The 23,201-nt window shown below is 44.2% G+C and overlaps 1 protein-coding gene across 1 annotated transcript in view; it reads left to right on the top strand.

Annotated features, from left to right (window-relative positions):
* LAMA4 (laminin subunit alpha 4) overlaps nucleotides 1–23,201 on the top strand; it is a 557,086-nt gene that overhangs the window by 349,161 nt on the left and 184,724 nt on the right. The window contains exon 18 of the mRNA XM_069234539.1: nucleotides 9,408–9,524. Coding sequence (XP_069090640.1) covers nucleotides 9,408–9,524 — 117 coding nt within the window. The remainder of the gene's footprint in view (nucleotides 1–9,407; nucleotides 9,525–23,201) is intronic.

The raw sequence follows: 23,201 nt of genomic DNA, 5'->3' as shown, positions 1-23,201 counted from the left end.
TTGTCTGTGTGTCGTTACTAAACCCCCCTTCCTTCCTCTGTAGGCTCTGGAATCCAACTGAAGCATCTTACCTCTGAGGTAGTTTCCCAGTCCTTCCAACCATTTCTGCTACACTAGAGGTGACTGTGCATTTCCAGCGCTAGCCAGATTGATGTTGCCTCCCTGTTTACAGACTAGGATTGTTTTGCACATGTTGTAGTCTGCCATATTGAGTGTGAAATATAATTATGACTTAATATCATAGCCAAAATATTGAGGACAAAAATATTGAAAGATACGGGCATATAAGAAAATACAGATATACTATTTTCAAATTCACATCTGCGTACCTTGAAAATATAATTATTGTCACATTACATATATGTGGAGGTAGTTATAGAAAATCTGTACGTACTTGATTGATGATATTTTTGTCCCTCAAAGTATGGCTATGATATTAATGTATAGTGGTATTCCCTATGCTATATTCACCACCCACACCTCTTGCAGACTGATCTGTCTCCTGCACAGCACTCTAACACTTTATTTACTCAACCTACACTATCTTCCCTCCTCTCTCCACTATCATACTCCACTAATTACTCACCGTAATTATGCAATCTCTTGCACACTAATATGACTAGCTCATCTTTTTGCTCAAACTCATGTATCCTTTGCATTGCAACAAGATTGTTTTCTTCATCTTACTCTCTCTGCAATCCTTCTAATATAATTTCATCTTAATAACACTGGACATTTCTGTATCCTCAATCCTTTTTTCTGTTGCTGTCTTATTTCAATGTACATCTCTCTATCTGCTACTATCTTTATTGTCTTTCTGTTTGTCTCTTTAATTTCCTCTATACATTTTTCCTCTACTATCTTCCACTACCATTTCCTCATTAACTCACTTTCCTCAGAATTCCACTCTGTTACCCTCCTCCTGAAATCATCTATACAAATCAGTCCTCTACTGCTGTGAGGTCTTACATTATAGTTCCCCCATTTACACCCGCTTTTCCCCCTACACTTCTCACCAAAGTCCCTCTTCTCTTCTTGCATGCTTTACCATACCAGTAACATGTGTTTACTCCTGAAGCAGCACATCATACCCTCTGTCAAACACCTTCCCCCCATTTGCCATCACATTAAATGTAAGTGAACACTACCAACCTTAAACACCTAAGGATATATTTACTAGAAGTGGCGCACTTCTAAAACACAGGGATGCTCTGTAGTTAAATGAATAAAGCACATCCCTGTGTTTCCCCCTGGGCCGGGCTTAATTAGCTTTGAGCGAGAATGCAGCCAGCCTTGCGCCATGTTGCAAGGAAGACTGCATTGCGGGAGAGATTATTGTTGTGCAGGAAGGCACAACTTCCTGCACAAAAACAATCTTTAATGGCGATTTGTTCCTTCTGTGTGTGCTGCAGAATGGAAGAGCAAACAAGGAGAAATGCTCTCTCACCTCTAACAATAATAATGCCATCCTTGATATTTATAACAAACCCATCTCCCAAGCAGTTGACATAGTCACATTACCAATGTGACAATATCTAAGACTCTCTCAGCCTAGTTTTTCTCCAAATTAAACATGAAAAAAGAAAATCATGATCTAGAAAATTAATGCAATGTCTCAAAATCCTCTATTTTCCACATAAAACTCAAAGCATGAGGGAAGAATCACAGGCATCACTTTATAAAATTACAAACATAATCCCAAGCACAGCAAACCACAAATTCATCTAGAACACTGTTCCTGCTCATCCATAAAACATGTACCAGGCTGCAAAAGCTAACTCTCACCATTCATCCAACAAATTTAACTAATTTCTGGACTTCTTTAACAACAAAATCGTCTCGATTCCAGCCTCCTCTGCACCCAGCAATGCACTCATCTTGATAGTGCCAACAATGAAATATATATCAAATTTCTTGAAACTGGTCAATCTGGAAAACCTCGTCTTATTAATCAAAAATCTAAAACCCACTAATTTCTACAATGATGGCTTATTAGCAACCATCATCAAGGCAAACTTCTCTTACTTTACCAATGCTTGGTGCAAAATCATTTATGCTTCTCTTAGTCAAAGAACTGTTCTTGACTCTCTAAAATGCGGTTAAAGCGCCTCTTTTATTTAAAAAATGCACCTTGTCTTTGAGCTGACTTTCAACTACCTCCCTGTGTCAAATCTTTCCTCAGAAGGCATGACTATGCAAAAATGTGTCTTTCTACAAACCACGGGTTACATCAATGCTTGCAGCCTTGACACTGCTTATCAACCAGATTCAGAATGGGTTATGGCATTTAAACTGCCTGTTCTGCATGAAATCCATCAGATACTACAGGGAGTGCAGAATTATTAGGCAAGTTGTATTTTTGAGGATTAATTTTATTATTGAACAACAACCATGTTCTCAATGAACCCAAAAAACTCATTAATATCAAAACTGAATATTTTTGGAAGTAGTTTTTAGTTTGTTTTTAGTTTTAGCTATGTTAGGGGGATATCTGTGTGTGCAGGTGACTATCACTGTGCATAATTATTAGGCAACTTAACAAAAAAAAATATATACCCATTTCAATTATTTATCATTACCAGTGAAACCAATATAACATCTCAACATTCACAAATATACATTTCTGACATTCAAAAACAAAACAAAAACAAATCAGTGACCAATATAGCCACCTTTCTTTGCAAGGACACTCAAAAGCCTGCCATCCATGGATTCTGTCAGTGTTTTGATCTGTTCACCATCAACATTGCGTGCAGCAGCAACCACAGCCTCCCAGACACTGTTCAGAGAGGTGTACTGTTTTCCCTCCTTGCAAATCTCACATTTGATGATGGACCACAGGTTCTCAATGGGGTTCAGATCAGGTGAACAAGGAGGCCATGTCATTAGATTTCCTTCTTTTATACCCTTTCTTGCCAGCCACGCTGTGGAGTACTTGGACGCGTGTGATGGAGCATTGTCCTGCATGAAAATCATGTTTTTCTTGAAGGATGCAGACTTCTTCCTGTACCACTGCTTGAAGAAGGTGTCTTCCAGGAACTGGCAGTAGGACTGGGAGTTGAGCTTGACTCCATCCTCAACCCGAAAAGGCCCCACAAGCTCATCTTTGATGATACCAGCCCAAACCAGTACTCCACCTCCACCTTGCTGGCGTCTGAGTGGGACTGGAGCTCTCTGCCCTTTACCAATCCAGCCACGGGCCCATCTATCTGGCCCATGAAGACTCACTCTCATTTCATCAGTCCATAAAACCTTAGAAAAATCAGTCTTGAGATATTTCTTGGCCCAGTCTTGACGTTTCGGCTTGTGTGTCTTGTTCAGTGGTGGTCGTCTTTCAGCCTTTCTTACCTTGGCCATGTCTCTGAGTATTGCACACCTTGTGCTTTTGGGCACTCCAGTGATGTTGCAGCTCTGAAATATGGCCAAACTGGTGGCAAGTGGCATCGTGGCAGCTGCACGCTTGACTTTTCTCAGTTCATGGGCAGTTATTTTGCGCCTTGGTTTTTCCACACGCTTCTTGCGACCCTGTTGACTATTTTGAATGAAACGCTTGATTGTTCGATGATCACGCTTCAGAAGCTTTGCAATTTTAAGAGTGCTGCATCCCTCTGCAAGATATCTCACTATTTTTGACTTTTCTGAGCCTGTCAAGTCCTTCTTTTGACCCATTTTGCCAAAGGAAAGGAAGTTGCCTAATAATTATGCACACCTGATATAGGGTGTTGATGTCATTAGACCACACCCCTTCCCATTACAGAGATGCACATCACCTAATATGCTTAATTGGTAGTAGGCTTTCGAGCCTATACAGCTTGGAGTAAGACAACATGCATAAAGAGGATGATGTGGTCAAAATACTCATTTGCCTAATAATTCTGCACTCCCTGTATATCGTGGTGGCTCCTTCCTCCTACTTCTGCTTAACTTCACCGGATGTTTCAATGCAATTGACCATATACAACTGATATCCATACTTAAACAGCGCTTCATGATTAAGGGTACAGTACTACATTGGTTTACCTAATTCTTATCCATACAGCCCTATACATCAATACACGTTGGAGGCAATATTTCTAAGTCATGCCCCACACCACAAAGCTCAATTTCAGCCCCAGCACTTTTAATTTTATACATGGAAAAACTCTCTGAAGTGTGGGACGAAAAAGGGTGTCCACTCCATCAACAGACAGGTGATACTCAAATCCACTTAAAACCTTATTACTGCTTGACATCCTCACTCTCCGATCTGTGCATTCATCCATGGATGTCTGAGACCTTCCTCACTCTGAGTCTCATAAACTGAGTTCATCTTGTTCTCACCAAAACACAGAAAACATTTAGACTCAGAGCTGCTAAAACAAATATTCCCCACTCTCGTTCACTTACTGTAATTTTAGCTGGGTTCACACTAGACACAAAATCACCAGTATGACAAACTTTCACCTTCAAGCCCTGATGAAAATCAAGCCATATTTATCCCCTCTTCTTCTAAAAACATCAGCCCATGCCTTAATCTTTACATTTCTGGAGTTTTGTGACACTCTCCTAGTGGGTGACTCCCATTCCTCCTTCTTGACACTCAAAACTATCATAGATGCCACACCCAGACTTGTAACATCTTCTAGGAAACTCGATTACATCACTTCTGCCCTCACTGAGTTACACTGACTCCAGATGGTGGCGAGAATGCATTTTGAAATTGGGTTGTCTAGCTCACAAAGCAGTACATGCGACTGTCCATCTTACCATCTAATCTCCTCCAACTATCAGGTGACATGAGAGGGGCTCTGAATCAAAACCAATCTGCTGCTGGAAACGCCAATCTTCAAAACAACCCATGAACAGCACCATTGTTTCTGAGGTGCACTAGTGCTTTATGGAACTCTCTGTCTCTGATAACCTCGTGACTAAACCCGAACCTCCTGTCATTCCACAAGCATCTAATAACGCACCACTTCAGACTGCATCTGACTGTAAATGGCTGGTTTCCCCATGATCATATATGCTCTTCATCCTTCCGCTCCATTTGTGTCCCCACATTCCCCACACCACTGTCCTCTCTGCTGTCTACCTAATGCTTTGTTCTACTCCTAGTTTGGTGCTGAGGCTGTACCCTCTCCCTATCCTCTCCCTTCTATCTGCTTCTCTCTCCTGTTGTCCTTCTGCTTCTCCTGTTCTCGATCTCTCATTTATTTTTGGAACTCTGAACTCCTTTTGGTCCCTACCTTTTAGTTACCTCTTGTCCTTCCACTGTGTTTTCAACCACTCACACAGTTTATTATGCAATGTAAGACCATAGTGTAATTATTCTTGTTATATTTTATAACCTCATGGTGCTATAGAAACCTGTTAAACAAATAAATACATAGCTTAGTTGGATATCAACACGCTCCCCCTATTAAACAACAACCACACGGTCCAACAGAAAACATTAGCTAGAACACTCCACATACACTCACTACACGGCATCACCATAATTTCTTACGCTGACGAAACCCAGCTCATCATCTCCCTCACCAACAATCCAGCCACCGCCAGATTAACCTGCACGCCAGACTCCAAGCCACCTCAAATTGAACTCAAACAAAACAGAGATCATCATCTTCGGCCCCAACAAGACAGCACGGAATGACTCCTGGTGACCCACCACCCTCGGACCAACCCCAGCACCCACCACCCACGCATGCAACCTTGGCATCATACTGTTATCATCCCTCTGCATGACCCAGCAAATCAACGCCATATCATCCTCCTGCTTCAACACCCTTCGCATGCTACACAAGACTTTCAAATGGATACCCCTAGAAACAAGAAGAATAGTCACCCACGCCCTCATCAGCAGCAGACTGGACTATGGCAATGCCCTCTGCGCTGGGACCACAGCCAAACTTCAAAGAAAACTCCAGCGAGTCCAGAACGTAGCCGCACGACTCATCCTCAACCTCCCTCGCCACAAACACATATCCACTCACCTCAGATCCCTACACTGGTTTCCCATCAACAAAAGGATCATTTTCAAGGTCCTCGTCCATGCTCACAAGGCCCTCCACGGCACCAGTCCGGCCTACCTCAACAAACGAGTAAACTTCCACATACCTACTCGCCAGCTCCGCTCTGCCGTCCTCGCCCTTGCCACAGTCCCCCACATCCAATGCACCACCTCTCTCCCACCTTGCCGCCAAGATCTGGAACTCCCTCCCCACTAACCTACGCAAGACCCAAGACCTACATTCAGAAAGCACCTAAAAACATGGCTTTTCGAGCAGTAACCGGCCACTACCCCCCTCCAACGCCTTGAGACCCTACCGGGTGAGTAGTGCACTTAAGAAGTTATTTGAGTGATTGATTGATTGATTGACTACACAAACAATATGACTCCACTGCCTTCTAATTCCACCCGACAACCATATGATTTATTTTTACATTACTTGTTTGTGGTTTTCAGCTACATAGATCCTCTGGTTAAAGGAACACTTCCTTTCACTGGCTAATAAACTAAGGGTGTTTTCTAATTTCCCCAAGAGCTTCATGGCATAGTACAGCTGATATCTGATTACTTTTGCTGGGATCGTTCTTTGATGAGTACTAATAAGGAACTTTTTTTAGCTGAATTTTGTGTACAGACATACATTTCTTGAGGTCTTACAAGACCAACAGAAGGTGTTTTAGATTTGATGAGAAACCCATTTTTCAAACCCATCTACTGGAATAATAGTATGTAGGAGTGGTGATGCTCCTCCAATTGATCACTCATGCTTATTGATGGCACAAATGGCAGTGGAGGTGATGGAATTTAGCCTAGAGTTTTATGTTGGGCTCCTGCATTACATTGTACCCCACTTACGATCTCTCCTACACATGTCCACTGGCCCCTAGCCCTCTCAGTCCACTCCCTGTAAGTGAGAATTGTTCAAGTTGTATTGTTACTCAAATACTTCAAATAACCCCTTGGCTCCCTTGTAATAGTGAGGTGATTCCAGTATTCTCTTCATCTGCCTTCCAACCTACACAGTCATCCACAGCACCTGAAAACTGCTGCCACACACTTACACACTACCATACCAATATGCATGACAAAAGGACAACAATCTCTACACACTGTACAGATAACATTCTTGGATTTTAATTTATGACCCCATGATGTAAACACCAAAGGAGCAGATGCCACCCTTTTACACGAAACGTGTCTGTCTAGTTTGGAAATTAAATTTTTTAAAGGAAATGGATAGGTCATGGTTGTAGCAACCACACACAACCCCCTACTGACTCACCAAATACTTTGTTTGATGGCTTTAAGGAGAGCAGAGTAGATGTCCTTTTAAGAAAATCCTTCTGTGCTTACATCTTAAGCTTTGGACTGGATCATAAGGCTTAATTTTTAGGGTCGAGCCTGCGTCGCATGCGCTTGCGCATGCGTTTCGCTAAGCGAGATGCTTTCGTTACTAAAAAGGGCTCGGAGCCCCGTCCACGTCACGTCATTGGTTCATGGGCTTGCCTATTAGAATCTGCTTGATTTCTTAAGTGGAAGGCATGCATATGTCATGCCTTTTTCGGTGGATAGCCCTCCTCGAGCGCATCCACCAAGTACAGAAAACATGCAAGGCTCGCTGTTTTCCGTCCGGCCCGTAGACTCCTTTTTCTCTCTTTTTCCCAGCGCGATCTCGCTTGGCAGAAGTTGAGCGTTTTCCATAATATCGACCATGTGACACAGTTAATTGCACTTTTCCGGTTAGTACATAAATGCACTTTTGCCGATAGGTTTCATTACCAGTGAAAAGTCGGGTTAGGAGTTTACAACGCTGTCAGCTCTAACACGAGCAAACGCGAGACCCGTTGCATTGCAAATGCTTGTTTAACTTTGAAGGCTGTAGCCTTGCTCTTTGAGTAGAACAGAATTATTCAAAATGCTGTTTAATAAATTATTATTTTAAGCTTTTTATGCTTTTGGTTTCCGTTCATGATACAGCAGGCATCTTCATTTTGTCCTTGCAGGCATTCCACTAAAGTGAAATAATTGTCTCAAAGCATTGTGCACAGATTCCGGATGTGCATTTATTTGGATCCTGGTTTGTTTTGTAATTACTACTGTGAGCTAAACATGAGGATAAACTTCACATTTTCGTTTGCATTCGTTACTGAGTACTGTTATTAGATCGCTATGATCTGGAGGCACCTGCGCCCACTGAGTGCAATCTAAAGCTCTTCTATATGAGCCGAGCAATTTCTTTATTTTTAAACATCTTGAGCTGATAAGCTGTACTTGCTCGAGCAGTGGTCCAGTGGTAGCCAGACCTTAGTGTCTACCAAAGGTACCTAAAATATCACTATTTCACATGCAATAAACCCTGCTTGTTTCTACAGTTCTGCATCATCAAATTGCCTGCTATCTAAAAATTCCTAAAATCCTGCATGACACACCAACTTAAATATTGTTGCCTTTCCTTTTTTCGTTCAAATGACCCACTCATGTCCTTCTATTTTCTGCATGCCTCCTCTCTGAGTTATATATGCTCTGACACATGCATGTTTACTCTAATCTGCATAAATATACCTTTACAAATAGCCTACAGCTCATTTCAAAGATCACAAACTTTCCTTGTTTAAAAGGTATACCCCTGCAATCCAACAATACCTAATCTCCTCTTTCCTCCAATTACCCCACCAAACAGCTACATTACTTCACATATACCTCCCTCCAATAATATTCACATATAACTCATATTAATTTAAGCTACTACAAGGAAACTGTAGTAAATGCATGGAATCTTCTGCCTAAGCACACAAGACTAATACCAGTAACCAACAATATCCAATAACACCAGACTAACCACTAACTTTGGGTTCCCCAACAGTGTGATGCCCAGCATAAAGTTCTTCAGCATCTTGTCAGTTGTAATAAGCACTATATAAACTTGATTACAATGCAATATAATACCACCTACATGCCTACTTGGTAAGCCAAGGAGTTTGGAATTTTTGGGATTGTTCGCTATGCATATTTTAACCTTTCTTGAACGCCGTGCTGCTTCGTGAAGTATAAGTGATATACTACAGCACTGGTACACTCAATGTACATAACTAAGAATGTATGTATTACATGTTCATTTGCTCTGGTGGTTTGTTTTGAACATAATACGCTTGGCTACTACTTTTTGATTAAAGGGTTGTATTTGGCCTTCAAGTCTGCCTACATAGCTTTCTAGTCTGAATGAGAGATTGACTAATTTGTCAACCATTACCACTGGATCTGACTCCCTTATAACCATCAAATGCTCCATTTAGGCCTTGTAAATGTGGGGCAAAGAAGCCCCCACCTCTGCCTGCAGGACTGATTTCTTTTCGGTATTTTGCTGTAAGTGATTTGCTTTGTCTGCTGCTGTTTCACGCGTTTTCTTCTTTCGCCAAAGGTAATGATTTAGGAGTCATAGAAACAAGTGAACGAGTTAATGCAGCTCATGCCAAAAAGGATTCACTACAAGAGCAGCTGATGAAAATCACCAAGCAGCTTGAAATGCCTGATCAAGGTATGAATCCGAATCAATTCAGAGTATATAAGCATATTGTTTGCATCAATTACCTAAAATGCATGTTCCATTTATTCATGATTTTGAATTCTAAACATTGATATGTAAAACTATCAACGTATCTAAATGTGAAAGCAAAGTCACGGATGCACTAAACTTAAAAGTCAGTAACATTGTTTATTCATTGAAGACTGCTCTATATCTCAAAATTGCACCGAAAAGTTGAAATACGTTTTCATTTTCAGCATGATTTTTTATAGTGCTGGAAATCGTTTTTTTTTATAATGAAGACTTTCAATAAGTATTTGCCTTCAGATTAGAATGTAGGCCCATATCCATACTTTTTTAAACAAACCCTCTATAGTGCAGGTTTGCATCAAAAAGTATAGCGCCGGCTAGCACCATTACTGTACACCAGTCGGGTGTCATAGTTAAAAATTTGACACTAACTGGGTAGGGGAGGCATAGGGAAAACTGGAGGTTGTGCGGGAAAGAATGGCGCTAGTCAGGTTAGAGTCAAAAAAATGACTCTAACCTGACTAGCATCATTTTTTTGATGCACAACCCCCATGGACATGACTCCTGTCTTAGTAAAGACAGCAGTCATGCCCCGAGCTCAATGTCCATGCCTAGGGGACTTATGTCCTCTGGGCATGGCCACTGGGCACAGTGCCATGCAGGGGGCCCCAAGTTAGGCCCCCTATGGCACTTCAGATTTTTTTTTTTAACTTACCTCGACTTACCTTGGATGGGTGCCTCCCCATCTTTAGGTGTCCTCCAGGTGTGGGTGCGGGTGGGTGGGGGTGTCCCTTGGGGCACGGATGGGCACCTGTGGGCTGCTTCCATGGTTTCCGACCATGGAAATGAGCCCACAAGTCCCCTAATGCCTGCCCTGACCCAGGCGTTAAATAATGGCGCTAAGCAGCCTTACCTCCATTATTTAAGGCCCTCCTCCTCCCGTGCATGATTTTTGCAGGAGAGGATAAATAAGGCGCTAGGGCCTTTGAGTTCTTTTTTGCCAGGGAACGCCTACCTTGCATCTCATTGACGCAAGGTAGGTTTTCACCGTAAAAAAATGATGCTAACTCCATAACTTTGGAGCTAGACGAGTCTAGCGCTATAGTATAAATATAGAGTTAGGTTTGCGCTGATTAATCGTAAAAAAAATGTCACTTATTGGACACAAAAAGAGCATAAATATGGGGCAAAGTGTTTGAAGTATGTTTTAGAAGGTTCCCAGGAGAACACGATTTAAAGAGAATGTGCCAATCGCACCACATTGATGACAAATTTGATTCTAGTATTTTAGGGGAATTCCTGTTTTTCAGTATTTTTTTATTTTCAAATGAATGCTTGAATACTGCCATGGAATGCTGCAGTTTCAGCGGCATATTTCAAAGCAGACATGCGCTTATTGCAGGCAAGGAAGGCCTAAATATAATAGTCTTCATTGTGCCTTTGCCAGTTAACAGACGAGCAGAATTTTGGATCCTGGAAATAAAATAGCCTTACAAATGCTGCAATAGTCTGCGGGATTGCTGACTCTTTATTCTCCCATCTCATATTTGAGAGATGTCAAGATGTTCTAAGGGCTTCCCATATTGTGATGCAGCTCAAATGAAGCAGCATGCTTCTCAGATTTGACTGCCTGTTCATCATGCTGCCCTTACAGACCAAATTTTCCCTGTAAACCCTTCCTCTTCAAAGTTCTGTGATTTATGTTGCCCCCTACCTGTGTAGGCTGGTTGTGGCTACCATAAAGGGCAGTTTGGCTGCCCTGTCCCTCTTCATGTGTCTTCTCGACCAGTCATACTTCCTATCCAAAGTAGTTTCTGTCTTTCATATGGGCCAGTCTGCTACCCTTCCATTCTTCTTCATTTCTCCTCATCCCACCAAGGAGGAGTAGCAGCCACATAAACTGGAAACTGGATTCTAGACATGCTGTATCAGATTGCATTGATTGGATTTGAGAGTACAGTGTTGTGTTGCCCCTAATTTATTGGGGTCACACCCGGTACATCCTCAAAAGGTAATTACGACCTTTTCAGATAAATTGAGAACTGGCAGGTACTCCACATTTGCAGAGTTAGACTTGAGTGAAAGGGAATGTTTAAATACAGAGAGATTTATCATAGAACCTCTCATTTAGAGGCTGTAAACTTGGAGCCCTGCCTTGCAACCCCATAAATCAGTACGTACATGCAATAACTGTTATCCCAGTATGTAATTATTAATTATGTATTGGTACAGTGAAATGTTGAGTACACCACTGAAGGTAATTGAGTGGATAAGTGCCACTAATGGCTAGCATAAGCCACCTGCTCCAACATTCCAATATTTATCTTTCTGTCTCTCCTTTATAATTTTGAACCTTCATACATAAGTTGAAGGAATGTTGTAATTGACTTAGGGCCTGATTTAGATCTTGGCAATCACATCGCCAAGCCGTGTTGCCGGCAGACCCGATCAGATCGCCAAGTCGACGGTGTTCCACTCACATATTTAGATGTTACAGCTCTATAAGCGATAAATGGCAGCGGTTCACTGATGGAGGGAGGACATCTTGGGTTCCAATGGATGGCAGAAAACGGCAGTGGTTGTGGAACAGAGGTAAGTTACAAACACACTCTACCCTTGCCATATGTGCCCCCTGCACAACACATGACACAACACACCACATGCACACCATTATCCATTGCCATCCCACCAAAACACAACACATACATGCCGCAAACACACATTAGCATGCATTAATGACACAACATACATTCGCCATCGACACTGCACCCACACACAACACAACAACAACAACCAACATTAACTGCACACTCATCTACACAAACACTCACACACAAGCACAAGTGCACACATCACGAAAACGACAACTACACAACACCACTCACCTGAGTGTTGCAAGCAGCAAGACAACACACAACAAAACATACACAACATCACAGCCATCTGCAGGTGGCACACATACTGACAGAACCACAGCAGCCACACCAGCTCCCTCCCCCTCACCCAGTCAATCACATTGCATACACACATACAGGTACTAACTCACTTACACAACTCTCACCCCAACATGACAGGTACAGGTCCCCTGTCAATGTGTACACATGGACACAGTTGACAAATGTGAATGTACCATCATTTTGGTGCCAGCATTCAATTGGCAATGAAACTGGCACCGTAATGACATCTTTGTATGTGTGCGATATGTGTTATGTTCCCATCTGTGTCTGACCTACTCTTGTCCCTGACATATGCATGTCACAGTGAATTTGAAAAATGACTGTAACATGTATATGACTGCAGTGGTGCCGACCTCCTAGGCAGTGCCCACCCAACGTACCCGGGCAATGCGGCGTCCTTGAAGATGGGGGTAATATGCGGGAAAAATCTGAGTTTCCACTCCGTCCCCCCCAAACCCCCAACTCAGAAGTAGAGGTCGGACTACCACTTTTTTTCTGGCGGTAAGGCACATCCAAATCTGCACGGCGGGAAGGGTGGCTTGGGTCCCGCCGGCATCCCCTTTTTCCTCTCCCGCCATCATGGCGGGTGGTATTTCTGGACCAATTCATCTGTTCCAATGCAGACTTTGGTCTATGGGACCGCCAACATCTAAACACAGCGGGCGGACCATCATGGTGGTAAAAGGGTTTTCAGTCGAAAAGTCGGCATCTGGACCATTACTGCCAACACAGGCCCTTAGAGCTCTTCTGCTTCGGGCTATACTGGTTGCTAAAGACCTTCAGGCCTATACCACAGAGCCTTTAACAATCTTTGTAGCTCTCAACAGCAGGCTGTATGGCTACATTATTTGTCAACAAATCATGGGCCAGATGTAGCAAAGGTTTTTACCCATTCTGTCTCTATGGGAAAAAGTGTTTGTACATATGGCCCCATGTGTATAAGAATGATTGTAAGTATTAAAAACATCTCAACAACAATTAAGCAAATTAGGGCAAAGTTAAAATACGTCTCTCCCCCATTTCAGCATAAATCGTTATTTTACTTATTTTATTTAGGTTGGTCATTGTCAGGCCTCTAACAATATGACTGAGTACGCTGTAACTTACATAAGCAAATATAACCTGCCCGCTTACCTTTTGGTACCTTCAGACTCAAAGTTGGAAATCTGTGTACACTGCTTACTCCAGCAACTGCTCAATGTGTCTCATTCTTCCCCTTACACCTTGTATACCTTTTCTAGGCGTACTTTTTAGGAAAGCGGGAAAGGGTCAGCTCTGGTTTCTGTATCTTTACACAGGATATTCAAACAATACTGTTTGGTCAAAACACTTTTGCTTGGCTTTTGTATCATTGTGCAGGATATTCAAACAAAATGTGTTCGAAACGTATTCTGACACTGCTATTTTTCATTTTCGGTTATGTCCTTTATAGCTTTCTTTTCAGCTACCACCTTCATGAAGAATGTGTGTACTGTAGAACAGAAATTGCCCTTTCTTGGGCTTGTATTCATAAGTTACAGAAAACATGGCAATCCAAGCACATGTTTGTTAACTGCAAAAATAAAATGATAAGCAGACCTACTTTCTACCACCTAGGCCTTTCTCTTTCACCCAACATTCATAAAATCCAAATGCAAAGGCAATCTTAAGTCAGCATGTGTTATACGGAGTTAGGCCTGCATTGCACGTAACATGAAAAACATACATAAAAGCCCTATCACACAAATAAGTAGAATGGGTGATATTTATGGTCTTTGCCAGATGTAAGTGCCTGATTTAGATTTCAGCGGACGGGTTACTCTGTCACAACGGTGACGGATATCCCATCCGTTGAAATATAAATCCCAGAGGAAATAATCGGATTTATATTTCGGCAGACGGGATATCCGTCACCGTTGTAACAGAGTAACCCATCCGCCGAAATCTAAATCATGCCCTAAATCATGTAAGGCATTAAACAAATGTACCATTTCTCACGAAACGCGTTCTGGTGTCTGACATCTTCCAGGCGGCTATATGGTCAACCTTGCATATGTTTGCTGTTAGACTTTTCATACTTGGCGTGGTCTCCCTTAACTTTTTGCCTCTGTTCCCCAGGTTGTTGATGTGTGCTGGACTCTGTTTTTGCTGTTTTTGTTACTCTGGGCACTTTACCATTGCTAACCAGTGCTAAAGTGCAAGTGCTCCTATACAAAATGTGTATGTAATTGGTTCATCCATGATTGGCATATTTGATTTACTGGTAAGTCCCTAGTACAGTGCACTAGAGGTGCCCAGGGCCTGTAAATCAAATGCTACTCGTGGGCCTGCAGCACTGGTTGTGCCACCCACGAGTAGCTCTGTAAACATGGCTCAGACCTGCCACTGCAGTGTCTGTGTGTGCAGTTTTAAACTGCAAATTCGACTTGGCAAGTGTACCCACTTTCCAGGCCTAAACCTTCCCTTTTCTTACATGTAAGGCACCCCTAAGGTAGGCCCTAGGTAGCCCCATGGGCAGGGTGCAGTGTACCTTTAAGGTAGGACACATTCTAATGTCTTTTATAGGTCCTGACAGTGAAATACTGCTAAATTCGGTTTTCACTGTTGCAAGGCCAATCCCTCTCATAGGTTAACATGGGGGCTGCCTTTAAATATGATTAAAGTGTAGATTCCCTTTGGGAGTGGATAGATGTGGAGTTTAGGCTCTCTGAGCTCACAATTTAAAAATACATATTTTAGTAAAGTTGATTTTAAGTGAGCATTTTCTTGCTTAAACCATTTCAGCTACCACCTTCATGAAGAATGTGTGTACTGTAGAACAGAAATTGCCCTTTCTTGGGCTTGTATTCATAAGTTACAGAAAACATTGCAATCCAAGCACATGTTTGTTAACTGCAAAAATAAAATGATGAGCCTGTTTGTAGATTCCCTATCTGGGTCAGTTTGACAGTTGGGCTGGTTGCACCTCTCACTAAACAGTGACACAAAGGGAGCTGGGGTGTAGCTTGCATATCCTGATGAGCCATCTGTGCTAGGAGGGAGGGGAGCAGTGATCACTCACACCTAAAAGGGCTGTGCCTGCCCTCACACAATGCAGTCTCCAACCCCCTGGTGAATGTCTGGGGCCTGGCCTGGGCAAGGCAGGATTTTACAAACAAGAGAGACTTTTCTTTGAAGTAAGCCTACTTCAAAGGGCAAAATGGGTATAAGACGGGCACCCAAAACCACAGACTTTAGATCACTTCTAGAACCCAAGAGGAACATCTGCCTGGAGGAGAGCTGAAGAACTGAGGAAGAAGAGCTGCTCTGCCTGTGACTGTGCTTTGTGGAGCTATCCTGCAGTTGCTGCTTCTGCCTGTGCAAGAGGACAAAGACTTGACTTTGTGTGCCTTCCTTCTTGTGAAGAACTCTTCAAGGGCTTGAATTAGAGCTTGCCTCCTGTTGTTGAAGTCTCAGGGACAGCAAAGACTTCTCTCTGCCAGCACCTGGAGCCTCTGCTGAGACTCCTACCCTACCAAAGTGGTGCCCATACAGTTCCTGGGATCCTGAAAGGAGAAGCTGGCAGAACAAGAGTAAGAAATCCACGCACAGACTGCTGTGCGGGGAAAAGATCGAACGCAACTCCAAGACGCAGCTGAAAAATGGACGCTCGCAGCTGGAGAAACGATGCGCAGCATCGGTGACGGAGGCTGGTGAGATCACAACCCACGCTGCGTGGTTTTCGAATCAACGTGCAGCAGGATTTCCGATGCAAACATCGATGGGTGTGTAAAAACGATGCAAAGCCTGCCCAGACCCGAGAGTGCTCTTTGGATCGACGTATTGCTCTCCTGCAGAGAGAAGAAACGACACACGCCGACCTGACCGAAGAAGAAACAACGCACAGTCTCGCTCGTGAGTGATACTGACGCATCGCAAGCCACTTTTGACGCACACTTGCCCGTGCGGGGTTATTTATGACGCACTCAGGCACATTTCCACGCTAACAGGGTTAGAATTGTGTTTAAAATCACATGAAGACTCTTTTTGGTTTTTAATTGATAACTTGACTTGTGTATGGTGGATTTTTGTCATTTTGGTCTTGTTTTGTTTAGATAAATATTTTCTATTTTTCTAAATCTGTGTTGTGTCATTTTGTAGTGTTTTCATTAGGTTACTGTGTGTGTTGGTACAAATACTTTACACCTAGCACTCTGAAGTTAAGCCTACTGCTCGTGCCAGCTACCAAGGGGGTGAGCGGGAGTTAGCTGAGGGTGATTCTCTTTTACCCTGACTAGAGTGAGGGTCCTTGCTTTGACAGGGGGGAAGCTGACTGCCAACCAAAGACCCCATTTCTAACATCTGACAAACATCACTGTTTCTCAGCTCAGGCAGTGGTAGGTACATTGAGATAGCTGTGTGACATGACTTACTGCGTTAACCAGCACTCCTCAGTCTCACATCCCAGGGAGGTATTGCTTTGAGTTATTTTACATGATGAGGAATATGTAGGAAAATATATCTAGCTGAAGAAAACGTTTCTTATCTTCAGTATCAATATTTCTGATGGATACACCGATTCCTCAATGTCTTCCCTCCTCCTCCTCTAGTGAGTTAGTGTTTCATAACATACCAAGGCATACAACATAGGCCTGAGTGAAATTTAAATTAAACTGTAGTAATTTGCATAATTTTGTGGAATTTCACATTATGCTTGTTAAGCAAAATTCTCAGAAATATGCTGTTACACCACTTTGCATAATTACTCACAGTTTGTGGTAAACATTTCATCATAAATGCACCATAATAACAGAATTTGAGCATCTGCTGCTCTCTGTGTATTCATTTGAATGCATCCTCGTGCAAAAATTGAAACAAGGACACGTTTTATGTATCATAATTGAAGTATAAAATAGTGTGAACTTACAGATTTCCATTTCGTTCAATTGAGCATAATTTTGCTTAACTATGCGAAAGCAAATTATGCAAATTTCGCACATCTCCAATACATGCATGATATGTGTTGCAATAGTTGTCGTTCGTGGTATATAAAAGTGTGGAAAGAAAGGATTTGAGTCAAAAGTAAGCGTGTGTGGTGTATGAGCTATGAGGGCTTCAAAAGCATATCATTGCCTAATACTTAAACCTTCAATTAGAATGCTTCAAAATGCTACATACGTGTGGTTTTTCAATTGCTTCACATTAGCATATTTATATTACATTGAATTTTCTGTTAAATGTTTACTGAGATGTGACCAAACTACATTATATAATGGAAAAAATTGAGTTTGTCATGTTCAAAAGGTTCCTATAATTACTATGTGTTTCCATCCTTAAATTTATTATTAGTCATCCCTCCTATTTAGTCATCATTTATGGACTATGTAGCCTAAACTGGATAATACCCATATTTTAAGGTGTATCGTATCTATAGCTATACCTATATCTAAACCTGAATCCCAACTACAGTAACGTAATTGCTTTCTTGTGGTATTATCGTTCATTTAGTGCTGCCTTTTAAAAAGGGCCTTACAGTAAGCATTACCCTGAAATAGAAGCCTAATGCATGCAGTGTGTGTCTGTGTGTGCGCGCGATGTCCAGATGTGTAACATTTTTAAGCCAGTTGCTCTTCAGCTTTTATGGGCTGCTCTCTCTCAGGTACACCACTCACCCTCCTCTCGTACAGACACGCCACTCACCCTACACATTGTTCACACTACAGTAACAGAGACACGCTGCTTGCCCTGAACTCACATGGGCACACCATACCGCTCTACTGAAAAAGCACACAGTGCACCCTGAACTCACTAGCACTCGTCTCATCCTGCACTTAAAGTTGCACCTCCTCAACCGGAACCCGCAGCATAAAAGCCTTACTCTGCACAAACAATGCACATAGCTCTCCCTACACAGATACAGGAAAGGCCTGCACTTTGCTCATGTTGCACTCACACAGACACCCCCCCAACCCTGCACTTATTCTTGCATATTGCTCACCCTACACATAATCAGGCACACCTTGCACTTGGGCACATTGCTCTTCGTACACTCATACAGGCACATAACTCATAGGGCATTTCCCCCCGAGCTACTCTGGCAATGGTTCATTGTAGTCTGGTCCCCTGTCGTACGTGAGTTGACGTACTAGACGTCAGGGACAGGATTTGTCCTTCCTTAATGTTTATAGCCTCCTGACGTCGCGGCCAATCCGCATCGAGGGTAGTCGTGACGTCAGGGGGCGGCGCGAGGCACAGAAGGAAAGCGGCGCGAAGACGGCGATTCGGCGGTGCTCTCGCCGGCACCTCGTGGGCCTTGTTGTTAGTGGCAGGAAAAGAATAAAGAACGGTTTGAACACAATGCAGCTGCCTCGCATCCTTCATTCTTGCCACTACAAATGGCGACGAGGGTCACAGCTTCTAACATGGCCCACGAGTGAAGCCCTCCATGCCTGATGGTTCCTGATGTTAAAGGGGCACGCTGATGTCTCCCCGCCGATGACCACATGCACTGCTCTCGGTGAGATGATGCTGGGGAGCTCCAAGCGACCGATCTCTGACGATCCCTGCCACGTGAGGACCAGGAAGTAGGCCTGCGCCCCGGGGTTCCTGCCCACTTGTGCACACCTTATAGGAAGTGGCCCGTGTACTGGTGGTCCTCGGCTGTCCGACGTCTTGGGGTATCCTCCCGCGCTGCCTAGGAGACTTCCATAGTTGCTGCTGCACCTATATCTAGTGGTCTCTACGGGAGCGGAGCCCGCTTTTCCGTCATATCTGCGTGCCTCCTCTCTTCCTGGACTCTCCTGGTAAGCCGTGCATGAAATGGAAGGGATGGCTGCGCGCATTTGAGAACTATATCGTCTCCATTGATGGTAAGGGGTATAGCCCCGAGCTGAAAAAGTCGCTGTTATTCGGACTGTTGGGGAAGGCAGGCCAGGAGGTTTTTGATAGCTTGCCGGTTTATATGAATGCCCCTGGGGCTACAACTCCTCTAAATGAATACCAGGAGGCTGTTAAGCGACTTGAGCTACAGTATGCTGAGGAGTGTAAGATCATGGTGGGGCGCCATAAATTCGCACTGCGGAAACAGGAGGAAGGAGAGACTATCGAAGAGTACATTGCGTGCTTACGAGTTTTGGCCCAAGACTGTGAATTTGCGGAGATGACTGATACGTACATCAGAGACCAGGTGGTGTTCTACTGCTATTCGAAGAAAGTGCAGGAACGGTTGCTTGCATGCAGGAATCCTTCACTGAAAGAAGTGATGGCCATTGCAAAGGCAGTGGAACGCTCCATGATGTCTTCTAAGGAACTGGCGAGCACTAGTCAGGCTTCAAATGTGTTCTATGTGCAGGACAAGCATAAACATGCGCCCAAGACTCCAGACAGGGCGACGAGCGATAGAGGGGGAGGCAGGAGGTCGCTCGCTTGTTTTAGATGCGGGTCAAGGGACCACTTAGCGGACAGCAGGACTTGCCCTGCCTTGTCCAAAAGCTGTTCTAAATGCAGGAAGATGGGCCACTTTGCGGCCGTATGTAAAGCCAAGAAATACAGTACGGGCATGAGAGTGAGCTCGGTGAGCGAGAGTGACATGGATGCGGATGCGGACATCGTGTTGTCCATTTATGATGAGGACGGAAGAGTGAAGGGGCCCATTGGCTCTGTCATGATTGGTGCGGTTGAATTGCCATTTACGGCTGATTCTGGTTCCCCACTTACCCTGATCTCTGATAGGACATTTGATTTGAAATGGCAGGATGTACGACTGCATGAGACGGATGCGAATCCAAAGGCCTTCGGGGAACATGACATAGTGATGAGGGGGTACTTCTGGGACTCCCTCACCTTTCGAGGGCGCACGGTGAGAACAAAGATATATGTAGCTGAAAAAGGGAGGAGCCTTGTGGGGTGGAAGGACCTGGCGAAGCTGGGTGTGGTGCTAGTCCCTGGGGCAGAAGATCCCATAGTTCTGAGAGATGATTGGGTCAATTATGTGCAGCCTGAAGATTTGCATGAAGGATTAGCTGAGGTTCTCGATGAATTTGATTCCGTGTTCGAAAACAAGGTAGGGTGTGTAAGAGGTTTTGTGCATGCCATACGGTTGAAAGAGGGTGCCATACCAATTAAGCACAAGGTCAGAACGATTCCTCTTTCTGTAAGGGGCGAGCTCAAAGATGTTCTGGATAGGCTGAAAGTGGAGGGAGTAATAGAGGAAGCAGGTGCATCAGAGTGGGTGTCCGCAATCGTGGTGTCTAAGAAGAAGAGGACAGGGGACATTCGGTTATGTGTTGACCTGCGATCCTTGAACAGAAATATCCTGGTGAATTGCCATCCTCTGCCCAACATTCAGGAGATATTATCTTCCACATCAGGATCGAGATTTTTCACCCTGATAGACCTGAAGTCCGCATACCACCAGGTATGTCTCACGGAGGATTCCAAGGAATTGACCACCTTTATTACCCCGTTTGGAGCATACCGATACGTCCGTCTTCCGTTCGGCCTTGCATCGGCCTCGGGCGTCTTCCAAAAGCTGATGGATCTTCTCTTCTGCGATATGAAGGGAGTTGAAGCCTTCCAGGACGACATTTTGATACACACGGAAGATGTGGAGGGGCACCTGGAACTGCTAGGCAGAGTGCTGGAGGTGCTAAAAGAAAGGGGGATGACGGTCTCCAAGGACAAATGCAAGTTCATGGAAGGGAAGATAGAATACCTAGGGCATGTGCTTACTCCAAATGGCATTGCGCCTAAAGATGATTTAGTGAGGGCCATACGAGATGCCCCTTGCCCAGGAGACAAGGACGCCTTACGATCGTTCCTGGGACTCAGTGAATACTATTCCAAGTTCATGCAAGGATACGCGACCACCGTGGAACCTCTAAGGAAACTGCTACGGAAGAACGAAAAGTACACGTGGGCGCAGGAACAAAGTGATGCCTTTGAATCCGTCAAACAGGCAATCGCCGCGGCTCCAATATTACAGCCTTACAACAAGGATCTCCGGAACGTAATCACGGTTGACGCTAGTGCCAAGGGCATCGGCGCAGTGTTTTGCCAATTTCAAGGGAAGAAGGAGAACACAGTGGCATTCATATCCCGATCATTGAACGAAGCAGAGAAGCACTACAGCACCATCGAGCGGGAGACGCTCGCATGCGTCTGGGCCGTGGAGAAACTGAGGAACTATCTGTGGGGCAGGGAGTTCGAACTGGTCACTGACCACAAACCCTTGATATACATGATGGACGGGAAAGGACGTGGCAATGGCAAAGCCAGCTCGAGGCTTCTACGTTTACTGTCCAAGTTGCAAGAATATCACTTCAACATCAGACACATCAAGGGTGGCCTCAACTGCAGGGCGGATTGCCTATCGCGCATACCAGTCACGGGTGAGGAGGACGCTTCCCTGGATGACACGGAATGCGTTGTAGCAATGGTTGACGCTACAGCCATGTGCGAGGGATCTATATCGGAGGAAGAGTGGTTGACGGCTCAGGAGAAGGACACGACTATTCGAAGGGTGATGGACCACATGACGTCTCGTTGGCCCCCGGTCCGGAACTTGCACGGAGCACTCAGGAGTTTTCAACAGGTCAGCCCAGAACTCACCATTGAGGGCGGCTTTGTGAAGAGACACGAGCTGTTTGTACCTCCGGAAAGTTTGAGAGACAAGTTAATCAGGATTGCCCAAAAGGGTCACCCGGGCAGTACCGCTACAAAAAATCTCCTCAAACAGTACTACTGGTGGCCAGGGATGTGCAGCGACGTCTGCAGCTTCATTGATCGGTGCGGACCGTGCTTAAGGGCCGACAAGCATTGGAAGACGGAAAAAGGGGAGCTGCAACTGGTGGACATTCCTGACGGCCCATGGAACAAGATTGCCATTGATTTCGCGGGCCCATTCACACTGCTACCAGACGAGTGTAGACATCTCATCGTCCTCACGGATTACTTCTCCAAATGGATTCACTACAAGTTCGTCAGGGAAGTTACCACTGAACGAGTGATCAAGACATTGACGAAAAATTTTGCGATTGAGGGGCAGCCAAAGATCATGGTTTCCAACAATGGCACCCAGCTAGTGTCCAGGCAGATGAAGGATTTTCTGTCCAGGTTAGGGATTAAGCAGGAGAAGACCCCGCTGTACAGCCCAAAGAGCAATGGGCAGGTCGATCGGATGAATAGGTTCCTCAAAGAGGGCGTGCAACAGGCAGTCGCCTCCCATATGGATGTGAAAGCGTTTCTAGCAGACAAAGTACACACCTTTCATAACACGCCCAGTGAAGTTACGGGACACACTCCATTCTGATTGATGAGAGGGAGAAGATGCATGAGTGAGCTTACCCCCAAATTCAATAAGTGGTATGACATAAGGGAAGAAAGTGAGGGGGTATCTGATGAGAGATTGAGAGTCAAAGAAAGAATAATGGCTAAACAGGAAAGCAACAAGCGGTATGCTGACAATGTGAATAGAGCCAAAACTAAAAATATAGTGAAGGGGGATTGGGTATTGGTGAAGAAACCTAACAAGATAATGTAAGGAGAGTCTGTGTTTCAAACCCCTGTACGGGTGCAAGGAGTGACAAGAGGGGCAGTCTGTTTGGAAGGAAGGGGATGGCGAAGCAAGGACGACATCATCAGGCTCAAGGCTGGTCAGGAGGAAATCATCATGAGAGGTAGTCGTGCGTGTGGGACCGAAAGCACGGACGATGAGGATGAGTGGCAAGGCCGTGGAGCCAGGGAT

This window comes from Pleurodeles waltl, chromosome 5, assembly GCF_031143425.1.
Source record: "Pleurodeles waltl isolate 20211129_DDA chromosome 5, aPleWal1.hap1.20221129, whole genome shotgun sequence".
NCBI lineage: Eukaryota > Metazoa > Chordata > Amphibia > Caudata > Salamandridae > Pleurodeles > Pleurodeles waltl.
Note: the sequence above shows the minus strand (reverse complement) of the source record. Positions and strands in the feature narration are given on the sequence as shown.